A 23,233-nucleotide genomic window follows, 5' to 3' on the forward strand; every position below is an offset into this window, starting at 1 on the left:
TCTGCATTGGGAGGCGCAGAGTTGGGATTCCCCACTCCCCTAGTTTCACTTCTCCCAACAGGTGTCGGGTCCTTCTTCAAGGATACAGGTGACGCGTCCCCAGTTCCCACTATCATTGGTGTCGGATGTCTAGAGAAGCCAATCAGCGTCGCCGTGGTCTCAGTTCTAAAGTTCCCCACGCACCCAACCGGGCTCAGAGTCTCCTCAGACCCGAGATGCGGGTCATGGGGCTGCGAACCTTCTTCCTGCTGCTCTCGGCGGCCCTGGCCCTGACAGAGACCTGGGCCGGTGATGCGGGGTCTGGAGGGAAATGGCCTCGGCGGGAGGAGCGAGGGGACCGCAGGCGGGGGCGCAGGACCTTATGACCCTGCTTCCTCCCAGCCTCCTCACAGGACATTTTCTTCCCACAGGTGGAAAAGGAGGGAGCTACTTTCAGGCTGCGTGTAAGTGGTGGGGGTGGGAGTGTGGAGGAGCTCACCCATCCCGTAATTCCTCCTGTCCTGTGTCTCCTGCGGGCTCTGACCAGCTCCTGTTTTTGTTCTACCCCAGCCAGCGACAGTGCCCAGGGCTCTGATTGTCTCTCACGGCTTGAAAAGGTGAGATTCTTGGGGTCTAGAGTGGGGGGCGGGGGCCAGAGGGAAGGCCTGAGTAATGGAGATTCTTTGATTTGGACGTTTCAAGTGTGTGTGGGCTGTTCAGAGTGTCATCACTTACCATGACTGACTTGAATTTGTTCGTGACTGTTGTTTCTATAGCCTGAGACAACTGTCTTGTGTGGGACTGAGATGCAGGATTTCTTCACTCCTCCTTTTGTGACTTCAAGAGACTCTGGCATCTTTTCTGCAAAGGCATCTGAATGTGTCTGCATCCCTGTTAGCATAATGTGAGGAGGTGGAGAGACACCCACTCCTGTGTCCACCCTGACCTCTGGTTCCCATGCTGACCAGTGTTTCCTCCCCAGGCATCTTTCCTGTTCCAGAGAGGTGGGGCTGGATGTCTCCATCTCTGTCTCAACTTTATGTGCACCGAGCTGCAACTTCTTACTTCCCTACTGAAAATAAGGATCTGAATATAAATTTGTTTTCTCAAATATCTGCTATGAGAGGTTGATGGATTAATTAAATAAGTAAACCCTAGAATTTGAGAGAGCAAATAAAGACCTGAGAACCTTCCAGAATCTGCATGTTCGCTGTGCTGAGTCTGTTGCAAGTGGGGGTGGAGAAGGCAGTGAGGAGCCCAGTGTGGACTGGGCCTGCGCCTAGTTGCTGTTCAGTTCTTCATGGACTTTATGTGGTCAGTCCTCAGCTGGGTCACCTTCACTGCCCCGTCGTCCTCGTCCCTTCAGTGGAAACTTGTCCAGCGGGAGCTGTGACCACAGAGTCTCAGACATCACCGAGGGCGGCCCCTGCACACGGGGGCCTCTGCATTCTGAGACAAATGTTCAGAGCCATTCACCTCCTGCCCTGCTTCTAGAGCTTCTCTTCTGCTCTACTCTCCTGCCCTCTCTCCCTGCCCTGGATCTCGTGATCTTGGTGCTGAATCCAATTCGAACTGATGAATCTATAGAGCAGAGTCTAATTTAGACTTATGTTTGTCTGTGAAATTGGACATATCATCAAGGACTGTTCTTTCCTGAAGAGAGAACCTGGTTGTGAGCTGCAGTGTGCTGGGGGGGTGGGCACCAAGGGAGTGATTGACTGTGGAAAAGAATGAGGGCAAGGACTGAACCCTGGACCTCCAGTTGTAAAGGATGTGATCAGACCACACCCCGAGCAGACTGCACAGTTCTGACCCCAAGTCTAGAGGACACTTAGACAAGGAACTTCCATGTGTACAGGGATCACCCGGACGTGGTGCTGAGATCCAGGAAGTCTGGAGTCGAGCTACAGATTCTGTATTTATGACAAGGCTGGAGTTCATGTTGCTGTTCTCCAGCTTACACTTGGAGTATCAAGAACACCAGGATCCCACATGTCTGAGCATCAGCCTCACCTCTAGGGCTTGTTATATAAACGATTCCTTGGTCTTGTGCGTAATACTCTGAGACAGGGGTTCTGGGGAGTGGCCTGAGTATTTTCTAAGCTCCCGCCAGCAATCCTGTTGCTCAGCCAGATTGGGAACCACTGAGATCAGAGAGTGCCCAGGGTGGGTGGGTGGGGTGGGTTTTCAAACCCTGTTTAAAAGAGGATTTTTCTCACAGAAAGAAAAGGGAGGATGTGTATCATCAGTTATGAGATGTGACATTCCCTGTTGTTCTCTCCACCATGGGGTAAACGCCAGGTAGGGAATTCAGGATGTGGCTCTCGCACAAGGAACACCTGTGAATGCGGCTCTCTGACACCCGCCCACAGACTCATTTCCCACTCACTTCTTGGAGCAAACCATGGAACCAAATTTCTGTAATGTACACATAAAGTCGTATATCTGGTATTGGGACTAGTTTTATTGTGGGGAAGGCCACAGAAGCAGGCTGGAAACTACACATCCAGGAACAGAATCCACAGCCCACCCTGGATCAGGTCCCTCCTAGGAACAACTGCCCCTACTGCTGAGCACAGACGCCACTGCTCACACCTCTGACACCCTGGTGCTGGACACTGGACCCCGAGGCCAGGACAGATGTCACTGCTGCACCTGGAAATTGGACATCACTACTGCCACTCAGCCATCTTTACTAAAATGTTTTCTGCACAGTCCCAGCCTCTCTGTCACCTCATTCTGGCTCAGAGGCTGGCAGTGATATAGGAGTTAAGAAGAAATTATTTAGACAGGTAGTGAGGGTATGGAAGGCTTTTAATGAAAAGCAGGCTCCAAATTATTTTCTTTTCTAACAAGGAGCAGCCTGTAATATCAAGCTTCAGATACAGACAAGTAAGCTGGAAGCTTGCACGGGTGAATGCCGGCAGCTGTGCCAATAGGAATCGGACACCTGGGACTGGGCATGTTCACAATGGCGACTCCATCTTCCCTTCTCTTTGCCAGGCTCCTTCCTTACAGTAAGGAGCAGACAACATGGCATCGGCCAAGTGGCAAGCCATTTGCATAATAGGATGAGGGTGGGTGAACAGCCTTCCACTTGCACTATGTAAATATCACACCTGGTCCAACCAACCTGTGGGCCCTACATAAATCAGACACCATCTCCTCAAGCCTGCCTGTAAAATCCGATGCACTCCCATTCCAGGCCAGAATTCCCTTTTGGGTGCCCCTCTCTCTCACAAGAAGAGAGCTGTTCCCCTTTGTCTTTCTTTTGCCTATTAAACCCTTTGCTCCTAAACTCACTCCTCGTGTGTCAGTGTCCTTATCTTCTTGGTGTGAGATGACACACCCTTAGTATTTACCTAGGAGACAATGACACCTCTTCAGCAGGTGGTCATCGGACTGGTGGAGCTTAAGACTCATGTCCATGATCAACTGCAGGGGTGACTGGAGTGTTGTCCTCTTCCAAGGAGGGAGGTGGTGTCTGTCTCCTCTCAACATTTTGCATGTTGTAAACCAAAAATAAACATCAAAGCCACCCTCTCCTAACCATCTCAATTGACACCCTCAGCCAGGGTGCTCAAAAGTTAACCTGAAAGACTGGCTGAGGCCACCATGGGAAGCAGGTGTTGAACATGCCTCATTATGCCCTCTTCCCTTTTGGAATTCAGGAAAAGCTGACCAGCATTTGCCACCAACACAGACCTTCAATCTGATCAGAAACATTTACAATCTATTCTCTCTGAAGCCTGGCACCTGGAGGCGTCATCTGCATGAGAAAATTTTGGACTCCACAACCTCTTATCATAACCCAGACGTTCCTTTCTATTGATAGTAACTCAACCAATTGCCAATCAGAAAAATTAAAAATCTACTTATAACCCAGAAGCACTACCCCACAACCCTTGCTTGCTTCAAATTGTCCCAACTTTCTGGATCGAAACAATGTATAGCTTATTGATGTCTCATATGTTCCTAAAATGTATAAAACCAACCTGTGCCCCAACCACCTTGAGCACATGTTCTCAGGGTCTCCTGAGGACTGTGTCATGGGCTGTGGTCCCTCATTTTTGGCTCAGAATTAATCTCTTCAAATATGTTACCGAGTTTGACTCTGTTCATTGACAGTGTGGAATTCTGGTGTAGTAAGAGGGTTCAAGTGCTGGAGTGTGAGGGGTGGGGAAAAGTGACAAATTTTAATTATTGGAGCAGTGATCCAGGAAGAGAACTTTACCTGGTACCTGGTAGGCACGCAGAGTGGCTGAATGAACCAGTGACTAATAAATAACATATTTCCACCCATTCCCTTGAGGATAGATTATTACATCAAGTTTTTGTCTATCCCAGTTTATAGTCTAGATTATTGGAGTGGCATTGTGTGATGATGAAATGATTATTCAAACAGCTTTCCCCAGCATTGTCTCTTACTAGGATTAAAACACCCAGGTTTGTAAGACCTCAGAGATTCTGGGTCCACACCAATGTTTTATATTAATATCTATATTTTCTTGTGTGTGGAAATATTTCTGGGGAGAGAATCTCTAACATTTATTAGTTTTTATATGACACCCTCAAAGGCCTAAAAAATCCTAACTTCTAGGTTAGAGGTAGGACCACTCCACGTCTGGACAATGAACAGCTGGTAGTAACCTGTGTTTAATAGATTAGGGACATGAAGTAAATGCTTACATTTTGTTTATCTTTTCCTCTGGGACCAAAAAGATAGAGGTGTGCTTGCTTACTCTTACTCTAAGTTTCTCTCTGTGGGATGGTGATGGGGTTTTCCTCCACCCAAATAACTTTCTGATTCTCCAACAGCAGCTGGGAGTCCTAGAGTTCGACTCCATTCTGACACTAACTACCTGGAGTTCACCTCGGGCTCCACAGGTTTAAGGGCTCAGTCCCACAAGTCTGTCCTCACTTCAGATGCAAGTCACAAGTATTGGGTGCCAGGTTACCTGCACTTCTGTCTATCATGGCTGCAAAGTCAGGGGTCTCTCACCTCCCAAGGACTGATAATTCTTAAACTAACTCAAAGAACTCAGGACGTTGCTATAGTCATGTAAACCAAAAAACGTCTGAGACAGGTCTCAGTCAGTTTAGAAGTTTATTTTGCCGAGGTGAAGATGCACCTTGGAAACAGAGACACAAATCATTGTAGCATCTGTGGCCCATGCTTTTTCCTAACAGGGTTTTGAGGACTGCAATATTTATAGGGGAAAGAGCAGCCAGGAGAGGAAAAAAACAGTCAACTATGCACTCATCTTGTGCTCAGTACATCTGCATTTTCCATAAGATAAAGTAAACGTTGGGTAGAAAAGTCACCGGGTGGGTGGTGAAGGGATGATGTCCAGTCTTGTCTTTGTCCTGTACCTGTGAAGATAAGCTGTTAATTTACACTGTCGGGAAATTCAACAAAACTCCGTTTTAGAGTAAAGATGTTGGGGCCCACAAGGAATTATCTTGTGAGCAGTTTGTGAGGGAGGCCACCTGGGGAGATATGGGGTCTTCTATCTTCGCAGTTATTTGTTTAGGAACAAAAGAAAGGCAGTTTTTCCATCACTCAGTCTCCAAACTTAACTTTTCCCTTTGGTATAGTGAATTTGGAGTCCTGAAATTTTACTTTCCTTTCACACTCAGTATTGCAGTTTTTTTTTTTTATAGCTTAAATCCCCACCTTTTTGGCACCCGAGACCGGTTTCACGGAAGACAGTTTTTCCATGGACCAGTGGAGGTGGCGGAAGGCAGAGGGAAATGGTTTTGGATGAAACTGTTGCACCTCAGATGATCAGGCATTAGTCTTTCATAAGGAGCATGCAACCTACATCTCTCGCATGCAGAGCTCACAATAGGGTTCGTGCTTCTATGAGAATCTAATTCGGCCACTGATCTGACAGGAGGCGGAACTCTGGTGGTCATGCTCATGCTCTCTCGCCCATCGATCACCTCCTGCTGTGCGGTCTGGTTCCTACCAGGCCAGAAACTTGTACCAGTCCGCAGCCCGGGGGTTAGGGACCCCTGGTTTAAATTATGCCACTATAGCAGAACACCTGAGACTGGATAACTTATAACAAACAGAAATTTGTTTCATTCATGGTGTCAAGGATGGGAATTCCCAGATCAAGGGACTGTATCTGGTAGAAAACAAAAGGGCAAGAGAGGGTGAGAGGTAGGGGGAAAAGGAGGTCAAACTGACAGCCTCAGGTCCTTTTATGATGAGCCTTAATCCATTAATGAAGGCAGAGCTCTGATGGTCCAATCACCTCTCAAAGGTCCCATTTCTTAAAAATGTTGCATTTGGGATGAAATATCCAACAGATGCTTTTTTGGGGAAACATTCAAACCATAGCACTTATAAAGGATACAAATGAGCAACCAGATGAAGAGGTGCACAGGGTGAGGTCTGGAAGGGCTCTGAGCACAGGAGCCTCTGTCCCCATGGAGAAGAGGTTTCTATGTAAATTTCATTGTTTGGCAAGATTAATTAAATCACTGGCCATTGTGTGACTGAACTCAACCTCGAGCCTCTCTTTCCTTCCCAGACTTTAGGGATGGGGCTAAAAGTTCCAATCCTCTAATCACAGCTTCGTGTTTCTGGCAACCAGCCCCCATTCTGAAGCTATCTAGGAGCCCCTCACCCCACAGTCATCTCATTGCCATATTGAAGTCATGTTTATCACTGAGGAGATTGCAAATGTTTTAGAACCTGGTTGTCAGGAAACAGGGACAAAGACCAAATATGTTTATTGGACCACAGATCACACCCTGGTTTTGACCACATTATCTCTTCTTATAATATTTGTTATTTTATTTTAGAGTTAATCTCTTGCTCTGTTGCTCAGGATAGAATGCAGTGGCACAATCATAGCTCACTGTAACCTCGAATTCCTGGACTCAAGTGATCCTTCTGCCTCGGCCTCCTGAGTAGATAGCATTACAGGTGCACACTACCATATCCAACTAATTTTTAAATATTTTATAGGAATGGGTCTCACTATTTTGCAGAGGCTGGTCTCAAATCCTGACCTTAAATGATGTTCCTACCATTGCCTCCCAAACTGACGGAATTACAAGCATGAGCCACTGTGCCTGGCCAATCACAGATCTCCTATACCAGAAGAATCATAACAGTGAAAAGATCCTGGCACATTACCAGAATCCTCTTTGGTCATTAACAATTATCCCAGTGCAGTCCAAAAACAGGAATAGTCTCAGCAACATATGGCTGCACCCTTTCAGGCATCTGGTGAAATCGAGCTAAGAGACAATACTCTCTCTTACTTACACCTCTTTCGAGTAGTTCATGTAACATTGGATTTTCCTCATTACATAACCCATTTATTCATTCATTTACCCTCAGCTACTATTTCTCCTTCTCTTCATTTATACTAAACATTACAAATTTGGAAGGAACACTAGGCTCTGCTGCTGTGCTGGCTTGGACTGCAGGGACCAATACTGTTCTAGCAATTGTCTCGCATCATCCATTCCAGTTCATAGAGGGTAGGGTTATGCAGGTAGAGAACTGGGTGGCTATCTGACCCCAGGCAATACAGCTGTATTCAGTGTTAGCCCCAACTTTGCCAGATGCAGTGAAGGCACAGCCTACTTCTCCAGGCCCTTAGGAATTATTACATAAAGGACATAAAATATACTTACAGTTTCTTGCTTAGGAATAATTCCTGTTTCTGGACTTTATTTGCATCCCTAGTCCTGGGACCACTGCATCAGGGACGAGAAAAGCAAGTTGAGGTGAATTACAGTCATTATTCCAGTGTCCTCCCACCATGGGAAGGAATATTTATGTAGATCACACCAGCACCTTCCCCTGATCCACCAGGAAAGAGAGGATACTCTCAAGTCAAGTGTGAGCACACTCATGAAGGTGTATAAGCCCACCCTTCGTGCTTGTTTCCCCACTCTTGCTTTATACACCCAATGTTTCAACTGGCTATTTTAATTCTCTATGGAACTCTTCGTTTGAGGAGGATGTCTCTCTGACCATTGTTGGACATTTTGAGCAGGTGCATTTTCCGGTGTAAAGAAATATGACTCAGTGGTCCACATGGTTGCAGTACCTCCCATTCAAGTTCTTTGTAGTACTCTGAGCATTTGCATCTGAGATAAAGGAGGAACCTCTCTTAGAAGCCTGCCAGGGCCTCCCAACCTGGAAATAAAGAAAAACCTTCAGTTCCTTCAAGAGAAATTCCAGGCACCTAGCCAGCCCGAAAAAGTAAGTGAGTGACGTTATAAACAAGAAGGTAATGATAGCTTAAAACAATAGCCAAGGAAGTTAGAGTCACAAGATGTTTGATTCTCAACAGAAACTAAAAATAACATCTTAACATATGTCCCTGAGTTGTTTTTCAGAAACATGGGATCCCACCTAATAGATCCACTGACAGGGAGACCTTATAAAGGGGAAACTGAGGACTGAACTCTGACCGCCGTTCTTTGTTCTAAATTTCTTCCTGAGGGACTGGAGAGAGTCAAGGCCACAGGCCAGACCTGAATATTCCTCTCTACTCCCCCTAGCTGTGTAAGGAAGCTTTGCTTCCTTGTCTATCACAAATCAGAGAATCTTTAAATCTACCTAAGACCTGTAAGCTCCCTCATGAGGATTTTCCACCTTTTAAGGCCGAAGCAGTGTATCACTTCTATGCATTGATTTATGATGTTGCCTGTAACTCTGCTTTCCTGAAATTTGCCCCTGCCTTTAAAAATCCTTGTTTGTGAGCCATCAAAAAGGGTGGGACTTAAGTGTGAGTTGCCCGATTCTCCTTGTTTGGCGCCCTGCACATAAATGCCCTCCTTTCTTCCACTATAGTCTCAGTGTGGATGTTTGCTTTTACTGCAACATCCCAGGTGAGTGGACCCCAGTTTAGTTTGGTAACACACCTACCACTGGCTGAACAAAGACCACTCCAGGGTGAGGATCTATTCCTGCCAAGACCCATTTGCTGCTTCCTGGGGCTAATGGTTTCAGTCTAACTTGCCAGCTATGTATTTTCAAGGTCTTCTCATAAAAGAATCTGCCACATAGCCATATGCTATCTCTCTTTTTTGTTAAAGAAAGCCCTTCTTATGTGTATTTTGTGCCTGTGATATGTGGAATGCAAGAGGAATATGTCTTGATTCCACCTATCTCTGCATTGCTAAGGCCCCAATGTCTACTTATTTCATGGACTCAGGCGATCACCACAAGCAAACGAGGATTTTTTTGTTGTTGTTGCTTTTGAGATGTGGTCTTGATGTTTTCCCACTTTATAAATAGCTCATATTTCCTGTCCCTTCACTATTGATAGACAACTGTGTTGTATCCAGATTTTACAAGTCGTGCTGCTATGAATAATATTTTCATATATTTTGGCACACACATACAAGCATTTCTACTGGTTGATAACTAAGAGTGCTATTGCTGGGTCATAGGTGAGTAGATGCTTGGCTTAGTCTCTGGTTAACAAATTTCTAGTAGTAAACAAACAGTAGAGGAGCGTGAATCTCTTACTTAGAAATTATTCGGATAATAAATAAGGAAGGAATGAGAGACCGAGACTATAATAACTCTTTTGCAAACCATCATGAGTTAACGGATTTAACCATTGAACAGCAATGGCAATTAACAACACAATAAAACAAAAAACTAATGTCAGGGTCTTCCTCTTGATGGAAGAACACAATACAGCACCATCAAACAAGTACAAGTGACAAAGAAACCAAGCCTGAATATAAGCTAACCTCCATAGCCAATTACCAATTTAGAGGCAATACAGATAATAAAAACACATATTAAACAATGGCTTGGGGAGCAATCAGCAAAATGCACACTATGGGAAGCTCTACCACACAATATAAATTTCAAGAAAGAATCTATAGAATAAAAGAGAACAAAAGCATATTTCTAAAGGTAAAACTAAATTATAATTTTGGATGATAAAAATATAAAATAGAACAAAGAAGTGATGATCATGAAAGTCAGGATGTATTTTCATTTGGGGGAGGAAAGAGTTTACTGCTGAGCTGGGGCAAATGATGGGGCTTCTGGTTTGCTCCACAAACGTCTATCCCTGGTGGTTAATGGGTGTTCACTTTTTATTCAAGGACACAAATTTTAGACAGTTTCTTTTTCCTTATGGAGTCCTACATTTTATTTTATGACACAAAGGTTAAGGAAAAAATAATTGATAGAGTATGGTTACTGTTTTCCACAAAGCCCCCTCCCCATCTTCCCTCTGAGCACCCAGAACAACCAGCAGACCCAGGACCCCCAGCAGGGTGACCTCACTTCTAGGTGTGTGTGCAGCTCACATCAGCAGAGGCAATATGCAGGTCTACTCCTTGACTCTTGGAAAAACCTGATAGGACACAGCTGAGGAGAAGCCTTCCCCGCCATCTGCAGGCTCTTGGCCATCAGTGTAGAGGGAGCGGCTCCTCACCTCTCCCACAGGCACCTTCACAGCCACAGCCTCCTCTCTGCATGGGGAGTTCATGGCCCTTCCCCTGAACACGGTGACATGGATCTCGCCAAAGGTGGAGATGACACCATTCCTCCCCCACCATCTTTTGCTATAGAGCAGCTGGAGCACGTTCCACCCACACACAGGACAGGGAGCTAACAACCAAGGAGGGGAGGAGCAATCCTCCAGCTTTCTCTACTCATAATAAGTTCTCCCCATTGACATAATCTTGTTCATAGTCTCAAAATTATTTAAACTGCTACTATATCTTTAGTGGCATATTTATCTATCATGATGTTATTTCATTCTTAATTACCATTCCCTGTTTTATTTCTCCGTCCAAAATAAAACAGCTGCTTTACGTTGGCTGAGCCCTCAGCAGTGGCAGCTGCCAGGTCAGCCTTGGTGAGTGGCGCCTCAATTGCTGTGCCCATGCAGTGTCCATCGCAGCCACCACGGCCACTTTGTGCAGGGACTCCATGAGCAAGCCCTGTGCGCTTCTTTGCTTTACAGGAAACTTGACTCAGGCTGGTGTCCAGTGAAGAAATCCCAGGTGCACGGAAAGGTGAGGAGGGTCTCAGGGCTGTGAGTGATCTGCAAAAGGAAGCACATGGACCACCAGGGGGCGCTGCTGCGCTGCCCCTGCTCCCAGGAGGTGACTGCTCAGGACGAGCTTTGAGGTGGAGAGAGGGATGTCATTGCTCATCCTCCAGGTTCAGAGTAAAAACCTTCCGGCCAATCTTGGCCGCGCGTTCTGGTGTAGCGAGCGGGCTCGGAGGTGCTCACCGCTGCTGTCATGGTTTGTTTGCTAAACTGCATCGTCGCTGTGTCCCAGAACATGGGCATTAGCAAGAACGGGACCTGCCCTGGCCACCGCTCAGGAATGAATTTAGGTGTTTCCAGAGAATGACACAAACTCTTCAGGAGAAGGTAAACAGAATCTAGTGTTACGTGTAGGAAGATCTGGTTCTCCATTCCTGAGAAGAATCGACCTTTAAAGGATAGAATTAATTTAGTTCTCAGCAGAGAACTCAAGGAACCTCCACAAGGAGCTCATTCTCTTGCCAGAAGTCTGGATGATATCTTAAAACTTACTGAACAACCAGAATTAGCAAATAAAGTAGAGATGATTTGGATAGTTGGTGGCAGTTCTGTTTATAAGGAAGCCATGAATCACCCAGGCCATCTTAAACTATTTGTGACAAGGATCATGCGGGACTTTGAAAGTGACACAGTTTTTCCAGAAATTGATTTGGAAAAATATAAACTTCTGCCAGAATACCCAGGTGTTCTCTCTGATGTCCAGGAGGAGAAAGAAATTAAGTTCAAATTTGAAGTATATGAGAAGAATTATTAATATGAAGGTGTTTTCTGGTTTATTTTAAGTTGTTTCCCTCCCTCTGGAAAAAATCATGTATTTTTACACTAGAAGAAAAAGACTTTTGTTGACTTTGGATCTATGAATAATTATTTCTAAGCAACGTGTTTTTATGCCGCACTAGTCTTGAATATATCAGATACCATTTATGAAACATTCTTGCTATAACTAAGTGCCTCTCCAAGACCCCAACTGAGTCCTCCACCTGCTACAGTGAGCTGCCATTCCACACCCATCGCATGTGGCACTCTGGCCAGTCCTTGACATTGTCGGGCTTTTCAAATGTCGGTAGTATTTATTAAAGATGAAGATGTACATACCTTCCAACTGAGCAATTTCACTAGTGGAAAATACCGAAATCTTCCTACGTATATATCTAGAGGTTTGTAGGCAAATGTTGCAGCCCTGTTTGTAACAGTGAAAAATTGAAAGCAACCTGGAAGTTCAGTGATGGGAAAATGAATATATCTCGGTCTTTTGGGGAACCCAAAGCAGGTTCCAAGACTGAAATTTCAGCGAAAGCAGTTTATTTGCTAGCTCTTACCAGAAATCATCAATTGAGGTATGGAGAAATGGAACTGAGAAGGTAAGAAAAGCAGTTTAAAGTCAGTGAGCAGGTTCTCATTGGTAACAAGATCCATACTGCTCAGATACAGGGAACAGAGGGGAGAAAGCTGGAGTATTGATCCTCCACTCCTTGGTTGTCAGCTCCCTGTCCTGTGTGTGGGTGGAACGTACTCCAGCTGCCCTATAGCAAGTCCCAGGTGTTTGCAGTAAGAAGCTTCTGGCATGCATGGGAACAGTGAATGGCAAACACTTAAAGCAATTCCATGTTTAAGTATATAACCTCTTCATAATATATATATATTTTGGCAGAGTTTCACTCTTGTTACCCAGACGAAGTGCAATGGCGCGACCTCAGCTCACTGCAACCTCCGACTTCCCGGGTTCAAGCGATTCTCCTGCCTCAGGCTCCCAAGTAGCTGGGACTACAGGCGCGCACCACGACACCCAGCTAATTTTGTGGTTTTGGTGGAGACGAAGTTTCACCATGTTGGTCAGGCTGGTCTCGAACTCCTGACCTCAAGTGATACGCCCGCCTCGGCCTCCCAAAGTGCTGGGATTACAGGCGTGAGCCACCGCACCTGGCAGATCTTTATTCTTTTTATGTAATAAAAAGTATAAAGCCACACATGGTTTATTTGAAATATTTTATGATTAAAAAATACAGAAGCAGGAAAACCAATTCTAAGTTCAAGTGAGGGATCATGGTAGTTTGAACCAGAAGGTTGCATGTAGTAAGACACTGTGATTTAAGATATATTTTAAGGTTGGAAGTAGCAGGATATTCTGATGGAGTTTGACTTTGGTTTTGGGCCTACTGAGTTTGAGATGCCTTTGAGAAATGAAGGAAGAAGAGAGAGAATACAAGAAAAACTGGCCAGGCACAGTGGCTCACGCCTGTAACACATTGGCTCAGCATTTTGGGAGGCAGAGACAGGCAGATCCCTTGAGACCAGCTTGGGCAACATGGTGAAGCCCCATCTCTACAAAAAATACAAAAGTTGGCTGGGCATTGTGGCGCCCACCTGTAGTCCCATCTGCTCAGGGGCTGAGGTGGATGAACTGAGCCCGCGCGATCACGGCTGCAGGGAGTTGTGATTGCGCCACTGCACTGCAGCCTGGGTGACAGAAGAGACCCTGCCTTGAAAAAGAAGCTGAAAGCAATGGAAGCATGACTTCAGAATTCTAGAAAGAAAGCTATTTTCAACAGATAAATCTATACTCAGCCAAATAATCAAGGGTGAAGGTAAAATAATACATTTTTAGGCAAGCAAAGACTCAGGGGTTACCTCCATGGAGCCTTTCTTGGGAAGCTATTGGAGAAAATACTCCAGAAAAATGAAGGAGAAGACAAACCAGAGAATGACACGGATCCAGCAAATAGGATCCAACACAGGCAATATTCCAGCTATGGAGCTGGCTTAAAAAAAAAAAAACAGTAAAAATATTAATAGGTTAGCTGGGTGGAATGGCTCATGCCTGCAGTCCCAGCTACTCAGGAGGCTAAAAGCAAGAGGTTGGCTTGAGTCCAACATTTCCAGACCAGCCTGGCCACCATAGTGAGATTCCCTTCTCTTAAAAATAATAATAGGTTATTGCCAGATTTGGGGCATTTGGAAAGAAGTTCATTGAAGATAAAGCAAAAGTGAAAAAAACAAGGGGAAGGGTGTTAGGCAATCATTAATTCTAGGGCAGAAGGAAGTACAGGATAGGAAGTAAGAGCATATTACGCTGTTTTTCTCAACAATGAGCAATATGTACATAGTCATAATGATGTGGTGACTGCTTAGCCCCTAACTCTGGTAACTACTTTGGGACAATACGGGAGGAAAAGTAAAGGTAGTGATGGTGTAAGAGCTAAATCCTCATCTGTCATTCAAGAAATCACTATAAAATGTATAAAATAATCAAGAAATGACTAAGTAGTTATGTGAGGAGAAAGAAGACATTGCTAAAAGAGTTAAAAGTCATTGCTTTGAAAGATTAGGAGGGACGGGGCAGGGAACTGTTAGGATGCATTATAAACAGAAGAGGCTTTTAAAAATTACATGTATTGGCCGGCGCGGTGGCTCAAGCCTGTAATCCCAGCACTTTGGGAGGCCGAGACGGGCGGATCACGAGGTCAGGAGATCGAGACCATCCTGGCTAACACGGTGAAACCCCGTCTCTACTAAAATACAAAAAACTAGCCGGGCGAGGTGGCGGGCGCCTGTAGTCCCAGCTACTCCGGAGGCTGAGACAGGAGAATGGCGTAAACCCGGGAGGCGGAGCTTGCAGTGAGCTGAGATCCGGCCACTGCACTCCAGCCTGGTGGCAGAGCAAGACTCCGTCTCAAAAAAAAAAAAAAAAATTACATGTATTAATACATGCACCCACTTGAAAAACTGAAAAAATAATAATTTGGAAAAACCCATGAAGGCAACTACCAGAAGGAAAAACTGAGAGAATGAAAAGTGCTTGTCTCTGGAAAGAACAACTGGCAGGACTGTTGCTTTCATTGTAAGACTTTTAGAGCCATTTGATTTTACTTAACCATTTTCATCTATTTCTTTAATAAAACAACTCTATCATAATAAAAAGTTACATTCATTCATAGAAAACAAACAAACAAACAAAAACCCTTCGTGCCCAGCCCATCTCATTCTTGGAGGGTGTGAGGGATGAGGGCAGAGGGAAGGGCTGGGGAAGCAGGAGGTGAGGACAAGGAGCAGGGGAAAGGACTCCAAAGCCATGGAAGAGCCTGGCAGGGGGTTCTCTGCATTCGGTGTTTCTGTACTGGGCAGTGTGGTAGTTACACGACTATAAATAATTACAATATTCACCAAAAACCGCAGCTAAAACTGGTGAATTTTATTACACGTAAATGCCCTAAAGCAAAAAAAAGGGGGGGGGGGGGCAAGGGAGGCAAAAATAAAGACATTTTTAGATCATCAAAACCATAAAATTCATTTCCTAGGGATCCTGTACTATATTTAATTTTACAGAAAGTTCTTTTTTTTTGAGACGGAGTCTTGCTCTGTCCCCCAGGCTGGAGTGCAGTGGCCGGATCTCAGCTCACTGCAAGCTCCGCCTCCCGGGTTCACGCCATTCTCCTGCCTCAGCCTCCCGGAGTAGCTGGGACTACAGGCGCCCGGTACCTCTCCCGGTAGTTTTTTTGTATTTTTTTAGTAGAGACAGGGTTTCACCGTGTTAGCCAGGATGGTCTCGATCTCCTGACCTCGTGATCCGCCCGTCTCGGCCTCCCAAAGTGCTGGGATTACAGGCTTGAGCCACCGCGCCCGGCCTTAAAGAAAGTTCTTCAGGGTGAAGGGAAATGATACTAGATGGTGACCTAGATACACAAAAAGGAACAATTAACAACAGGAATGATGCACATACACATGTCACATTCACACTCATTTTCTTAATTTCCTGAAGACATATGGCTGCTTGTCTAAAACAAAAAGTATTACACTGTATCATTGAGTTTATAATATAGATTGATGTAATATATAAAACAGTAATAGCATAATGGTAGGTTAAATGAAACTACACTGTTACAAGTATCCTTTATTTTGCCGGATGTAGTTTAATAGAACCTGAACTTCACTGTGAGAAGTCAAGAAATTGGGTTTCCATTCTTACAACAATAAAAAACTAGTGTAAAGAAATATAGCTAAAAGCCACTAGGAGAATTAAAACTATAAACTAAAAACTGTTTATTTGACACATAAGAAAGTAGCAAAGGAGGAACAGAAACAAAAAGATATGAGACAAATTGAAAACATTAGCAAAATTGTAGACCAAAATTCAACCATTGTAAGTGAAGAAATGACACCACCTTGCTCACGTTACCAGGACCGCTGAGCACTGTGGGGAGAACAGACACGGGCAGGAGGTGAGGGACAGTGTTAGTGCCACAATTCAGGAGTGACAGGGTAGCGGGGACTAAGGGGAAGGGGGGATGTGAGGGATGAGAGGGGCAGAGAGAAGGGCTGGAGAAGCAGGAGGTGAGGAAAAGGAGAGAGGAAAGAATTCTAAAGCACTGGAAGAGCCTAGCAGGGGGTTCTTTGCATTCGGTATTCAATACATTTTGTTGGACTTCCTAAAAACTAATTGGCTCCTTATGATAAAAAAAAAAAGAGTTACAAAAATACCAAGTGTCCAGATAAAATATGCACACTGCTTAGATGTGCAGAGTTCAGGAAAACAGGCAGTGCTTGAGCGTCGGTGAAGAGCATTGGGTCTGCATGGAGCACTCCCAACTTTGAGGTGATGACTACAGGCTCCCGGTTGCAATAGACAGTAACAAACCCTGCTTCTTTGTATTCAGGAGATGTTCTGGACTCACACAGGGAAACTCGGGCTAAGGAATGAAGGTAATTTTAAATGCAACAACCCAGAGCCACAGATCCATAGTCTGGGAAAGTAAAACTTAGGAGCTTTGTAATGCTGTTTTGACACAGGTCTTTTACAAATTGGAATTCTAATCATTCAGGGATTACCAATATTGTGCTACCTACTGTATTAATAAACAAAAAGGAAACTTCGTCTCTATGAGAATCTCTATGTGGTGCCTTCAGACAAAACTTCACCAGGTTTAGAGAGAAAACCCCTGTCTCTACACCTCCATTCCCAGGGCGAGCTCACTCTCTGGCATCAAGTTCCCCGTGGTGAGTTTCCCTGTACAAAGGTCCAAGGGGAGAGGTAAGGAGTGGGAGGCAGGGAGTCCAGTTCAGGGTCGGGGATTCCAGGACGAGTGGGGAAGGGGCTGGGCTCAACCTGGGGGGTCTCTCCCTGGTTTCCACAGACAGATCCTTGTCCAGGACTCAGGCAGACAGTGTGACAAAGAGGCTTTGTGTAGGAGAGCTATCAGGACGAAGTCCCAAGTCCCGGACGTGGCTCTTAGGATCTCAGGCTCCGAGAGCCTTGTCTGCATTGGGGAGGCGCAGAGTTGGGGATTCCCCACTCCAGTAGTTTCACTTCTTCTCCCAACCTGTGTCGGGTCCTTCCTCCAGGATACTCGTGACGCGTCCCAGTTCCCACTCTCATTGGGTGTCGGATGTCTAGAGAAGCCAATCAGCGTCGCCGCGGTCTCAGTTCTAAAGTCCCCACGCACCCACCCGGGCTCAGAGTCTCCTCAGACGCCGAGATGCGGGTCATGGCGCCCCGAACCCTCCTCCTGCTGCTCTCGGGGGCCCTGGCCCTGACCGAGACCTGGGCCGGTGAGTGCGGGGTCGGGAGGGAAATGGCCTCTGCGGGGAGGAGCAAAGGGACCGCAGGCGGGGGCGCAGGACCCGGGGAGCCGCGCGGGGAGGAGGGTCGGGCGGGTCTCAGCCTCTCCTCGCCCCCAGGCTCCCACTCCATGAGGTATTTCCACACCGCCGTGTCCCGGCCCGGCCGCGGGGAGCCCCGCTTCATCTCCGTGGGCTACGTGGACGACACGCAGTTCGTGCGGTTCGACAGCGACGCCGAGAGTCCGAGGATGGAGCCGCGGGCGCTGTGGGTGGAGCAGGAGGGGCCGGAATATTGGGACCGGAACACACGGATCGCCAAGGCCAACGCACAGGCCTACCGACTGAACCTGCGGAACCTGCGCGGCTACTACAACCAGAGCGAGGCGGGTGAGTGACCCCGGCCCGGGGCGCAGGTCACGACCCCTCCCCATCCCCCACGGACGGCCCGGGTGGCCCCGAGTCTCCGGGTCCGAGATCCGCCCCGAGGCCGCGGGACCCGCCCAGACCCTCGACCGGGGAGAGCCCCAGGCGCCTTTACCCGGTTTCATTTTCAGTTGAGGCCAAAATCCCCGGGGGTTGGTCGGGGCGGGGCGGGGCTCGGTGGGCGGGGCTGACCGCGGGGGCGGGGCCAGGGTCTCACACCGTCCAGAAGATGTACGGCTGCGACCTGGGACCCGACGGGCGCCTCCTCCGCGGGTATGAACAGTTCGCCTACGACGGCAAGGATTACATCGCCCTGAACGAGGACCTGCGCTCCTGGACCGCCGCGGACATGGCGGCTCAGAACACCCAGCGCAAGTGGGAGGCGGCCCGTGTGGCAGAGCAGTTGAGAGCCTACCTGGAGGGGACGTGCGTGGAGTGGCTCCGCAGATACCTGGAGAACGGGAAGGAGACGCTGCAGCGCGCGGGTACCAGGGGCAGTGGGGAGCCTTCCCCATCACCTCTAGATCGCCCGGGATGGCCTCCCATGAGGAGGGGAGGAAAATGGCATCAGCGCTAGAATGTCGCCCTCCCTTGAATGGAGAATGGCATGAGTTTTCCTGATTTCCTCTGAGGGCCCCCTCTGCTCTCTAGGACAATTAAGGGATGACATCTCTGAGGACATGGAGGGGAAGACAGTCCCTAGAATACTGATCAGGGGTCTCCTTTGACCCCTGCAGCAGCCTTGGGCACCGTGAATTTTTCTCTCAGGCCTTGTTCTCTGCCTCACACTAAATGCGTTTGAAGGTCTGATTCCAGCTTTTCTGAGTCCCTCGGCCTCCACTCAGGTCAGGACCAGAAGTCGCTGTTCCTCCCTCAGAGTCTAGAACTCTCCAAGGAATAGGAGATTATCCCAGGTGCCTGTGTCCAGGCTGGTGTCTGGCTTCTGTGCTCCCTTCCCCACCCCAGGTGTCCTGTTCATTCTCAGGGTGGTCACATGGGTGCTGCTGGGGTGTCCCATGAGAGATGCAAAGCCCCTGAATTTTCTGACTCTTCCCATCAGAACCCCCAAAGACACACGTGACCCACCACCCCGTCTCTGACCATGAGGCCACCCTGAGGTGCTGGGCCCTGGGCTTCTACCCTGCGGAGATCACACTGACCTGGCAGCGGGATGGGGAGGACCAAACTCAGGACACTGAGCTTGTGGAGACCAGGCCAGGAGGAGATGGAACCTTCCAGAAGTGGGGAGCTGTGGTGGTGCCTTCTGGAGAAGAGCAGAGATACACGTGCCATGTGCAGCATGAGGGGCTGCCGGAGCCCCTCACCCTGAGATGGGGTAAGGAGGGGGATGAGGGGTCATGTCTCTTCTCAGGGAAAGCAGGAGCCCTTCTGGAGCCCTTCAGCAGAGTCAGGGCCCCTCACCTTCCCCTCCTTTCCCAGAGCCATCTTCCCAGTCCACCATCCCCATCGTGGGCATTGTTGCTGGCCTGGCTGTCCTAGCAGCTGTGGTCACCGGAGCTGTGGTCGCTGCTGTGATGTGGAGGAGGAAGAGCTCAGGTAGGGAAGGGGTGAGGGGTGGGGTCTGGGTTTTCTTGTCCCTCTGGGGGTTTCAAGCCCCAGGTAGAAGTGTTCCCTGCCTCATTCCTGGGAAGCAGCATCCACACAGGGGCTAACCCAGCCTGGGACCCTGTGTGCCAGCACCTACTCTCTTGTGTAGCACATGTGACAATGAAGGACGGATGTATCACCTTGATGATTATGGTATTGGGTCCTGATTCCAGCATTCATGAGTCAGGGTAAGGTCCCTGCTAAGGACAGACCTTAGGAGGGCAGTTGGTCCAGGACACACACCTGCTTTCCTCCTGTTTGCTGATCCTGCCCTGGGTCTGTAGTCATAGTTCTGGAAATTTCTCTTGGGTCCAAGACTAGGAGGTTCCTCTAAGATCTTATGACCCTGCTTCCTCCCAGCCTCCTCACAGGACATTTTCTTCCCACAGGTGGAAAAGGAGGGAGCTACTCTCAGGCTGCGTGTAAGTGGTGGGGGTGGGAGTGTGGAGGAGCTCACCCATCCCGTAATTCCTCCTGTCCTGTGTCTCCTGCGGGCTCTGACCAGCTCCTGTTTTTGTTCTACCCCAGCCAACGACAGTGCCCAGGGCTCTGATGAGTCTCTCACACCTTGAAAAGGTGAGATTCTTGGAGTCTAGAGTGGGTTGGGGGGCAGAGGGAAAAGGCCACGGTAATGGAGATTCTTTGATTGTAACGTTTCGAGTGTGTGATGGGCTGTTCAGAGTGTCATCACTTACCATGACTGACTTGAATTTTTTTGTTCATGACTTGTTTTCTGTAGCCTGAGACAACTGTCTTGTGTGGAACTGAGAAGCAGGATTTCTTCACGCCTCCCTTTTGAAGAGACTCTGGCATCTCTTTCTGCAAAGGCATCTGAATGTGTCTGCATCCCTGTTAGCATAATGTGAGGAGGTGGAGAGACAGCCCACCCCCGTGTCCACCGTGACCCCTGTTCCCACGCTGACCTGTGTTTCCTCCCCAGTCATCTTTCCTGTTCCAGAGAGGTGGGGCTGGATGTCTCCATCTCAGTCTCAACTTTATGTGCACTGAGCTGCAACTTCTTACTTCCCTACTGAAAATAAGAATCTGAATATAAATTTGTTTTCTCAAATATCTGCTATGAGAGGTTGATGGATTAATTAAATAAGTCAATTCCTAGAATTTGAGAGAGCAAATAAAGACCTGAGAACCTTCCAGAATCTGCATGTTCACTGTGCTGAGTCTGTTGCAGGTGGGGGTGGAGAAGGCTGTGAGGAGCCCAGTGTGGACTGGGCCTGTGCCTAGTTGCTGTTCAGTTCTTCATGGGCTTTATGTGGTCAGTCCTCAGCTGGGTCACCTTCACTGCTCCATTGTCCTTGTCCCTTCAGTGGAAACTTGTCCAGCGGGAGCTGTGACCACAGAGGCTCAGACATCACCGAGGGCAGCCCCTGCACACGGGGGTCTCTGTGCATTCTGAGACAAATTTTCAGAGCCATTCACCTCCTGCCCTGCTTCTAGAGCTTCTGTTCTGCTCTGCTCTCCTGCCCTCTCTCCCTGCCCTGGTTCTAGTGATCTTGGTGCTGAATCCAATCCCAACTCATGAATCTATAAAGCAGAGTCTAATTTAGACTTATGTTTGTCTGTGAAATTGGACCCATCATCAAGGACTGTTCTTTCCTGAAGAGAGAACCTGGTTGTGAGCTGCAGTGTGCTGGGGTGGGGGGCATGGGGGGTGTTGCTGTAGAAAGAGGGATGGGGGGAGGACACACAAGCAGCACTGCTGAGAAAAACATAGGCGGCCTCTATCTCAGTGTGAGGGGACCTTGTGCTGTACCTGCCACAAAGCAGCATTTGGCCTAAGGCTATGTTAATAAAGATACTGCCTTTAGAATAGGGAGGTGCTCTACAGTGATCATTCATTCAACTGACCTTTGTCATTGGCCAGACATGGGACAGAATGGTTCTGCATCTGGGGAACACCATTGAAGTAAAATCAGAAAAGTCTCTGGCCTTTTGTAGCATATGTTCCAGTGGGAAGAGGCAGACAATAGATACGCTATAACCAGAGTAAGGAAGGAAAGTGCTAGAAGGTGGTAAGTGCTGTGAGGCAGGTGATCCAGGATGTGGGCAGTGGGGACAGGGAAGGTGGCTGTTGTGCTGGGTAGTCAGTGTGTGCCTTGTTGCAAAGGTGACCTTTGAGGAAGGATTTGAGGGACATGAGGATGTCTGGGGAAGTTCTTTCCAGGCAGAGGAACCTCCAGTCCAAATGCACTATGGCAGGAAGGTGTCTGTGTTCCCAGAAGAACAAGGAGGCCAGGAGGGCTGGACAGAGAAACTGAGGTGAGGTCAGAGGTGCAGCCAGAGCAGGTGTGTGGGGAAAAGAGAGGTCAGCCTGTTACTGTGTCTATATAGAAAGAAGTAGACTTAAGAGACTCCATTTGGTTCTGTATTTGAGATGCTGTTAATCTGTGACCCTACCCCCAACCTTGTCCTTGCAAGAGACATGTGCTGTGGTGACTTAAGGTTTAAAGGATTTTGGGCTGTACAGAATGTGGTTTGTTAAACAAGTGCCTAAAAGCTGCTTGTGGTTAAAGGTCATCACCATTCTCTTAATCTCAAGTAAGAGAAAAACATTTGTCTCCTGCCAGTCCCTGGGCAATGGAACATCTCTGTGTAAAACCCATTGTGTGCTTTGTTTACTGAGCAAAGAGAAAACTGCTTTTAGGAATAAGGTTGGATTTGCTGGAGCAATACTGCTAAAAGGTTTATGGAGATGTTTGCATATGCATCTCAAGGCACAGCATTTTCCTTGAACTTATTCAGGTCACAAAAATCTTTATCTATATGTCTTACTGCTGATTTACTCCCTTATCTTTTTGATGGTAAAGATAATTATCAATAAATACTAAGGGAACTCAGAGACCGGTGCCGGCGTGGGTCCTCTGTAAGCTGAGCGCCGGTCCCCTGGGCCCCGCTTTTCTTTCTCTATACTTTGTCTCTGTGTCTCATTTCTTTTCTCAAGTCTCTTCTTCCACCTAATGAGAAACACTCACAAGTGTGGAGGGGCAGGCCACCCCTTCACAGGTGGGCTTGAGGGGAATGGGGTCGGATCTGACCTTTACTCTGAGTGGGATGAAGAGTTAGAGGACAGTTTTGAGCAGAAGAGGGCCATGATATAACTTCTCTTTTAAAAGGATCTCTCTGACTGCTGTGCTGACAACAGAATTGAGAGGTGAGGGACGAGGGAGGCAGAAGGGAAAACAGTAGGAAGCCAGTGCAGTGTTCCAGGCTGGAGATGTCAGTTACCTTGACTGGGCTGTGAGCAGGGGAAATAGTGGGAGGTGAGGGGATTCTGGATGCATTTGAAGATGAACTCACAGCATTTGTCAATGGATTGTATCTGTGGTGTGAGAAAGACGAATCAAGGACACCCATAGTTGTAAAATGAGTGAGTAGAAGGAAGGGTGGAGCTGCTGTCAGTGGAGATGGGGAGACTCTGGCAGGAGCATACTGAGGAGGAGGCATCACAGGCACTCAGTGGAGATGTCTACTAGGAATGCAGGTTGGGGAGCTGGGGTGGAATTTGGACAGACAACTCCAGAGTTTAGAGGAAAGGAGAAATAGACTGGGCAGGAGAAATAGATTTAGGAGGTCACACCATATAAACAATA

At 47.5% G+C, this 23,233-nt stretch overlaps 3 protein-coding genes and 1 pseudogene across 3 annotated transcripts in view; 3 read left to right on the forward strand and 1 right to left on the reverse strand.

The window, feature by feature from the left end:
• The window catches only part of LOC117088391 (class I histocompatibility antigen, Gogo-B*0102 alpha chain-like), a 173,254-nt gene that overhangs the window by 7,997 nt on the left and 142,024 nt on the right, over positions 1-23,233 (reverse strand). The gene's annotated exons all lie outside the window — the stretch shown is intronic.
• Positions 267-23,233, forward strand: part of MICB (MHC class I polypeptide-related sequence B) — a 280,866-nt gene continuing 257,899 nt past the window's right edge. Inside the window, exon 1 of the mRNA XM_033219639.1 lies at positions 267-288. The gene's annotated coding sequence lies outside the window, so the exon portion shown is untranslated. The remainder of the gene's footprint in view (positions 289-23,233) is intronic.
• Positions 10,343-12,008, forward strand: LOC117088410 (annotated as a pseudogene).
• Positions 16,829-20,784, forward strand: LOC117088385 (patr class I histocompatibility antigen, B-2 alpha chain-like). Its single transcript, XM_033219634.1, is given in 10 exon segments — positions 16,829-17,064; positions 17,376-17,582; positions 17,712-17,981; positions 18,227-18,502; positions 19,078-19,353; positions 19,458-19,574; positions 20,015-20,047; positions 20,154-20,179; positions 20,182-20,201; positions 20,365-20,784. Coding segments are annotated over 9 exon segments (1,308 nt in total). The 5' UTR covers positions 16,829-17,064; positions 17,376-17,419; the 3' UTR covers positions 20,492-20,784.

This window comes from Trachypithecus francoisi, unplaced genomic scaffold, assembly GCF_009764315.1.
Source record: "Trachypithecus francoisi isolate TF-2019V2 unplaced genomic scaffold, Tfra_2.0 Lachesis_group10, whole genome shotgun sequence".
Lineage (NCBI taxonomy): Eukaryota > Metazoa > Chordata > Mammalia > Primates > Cercopithecidae > Trachypithecus > Trachypithecus francoisi.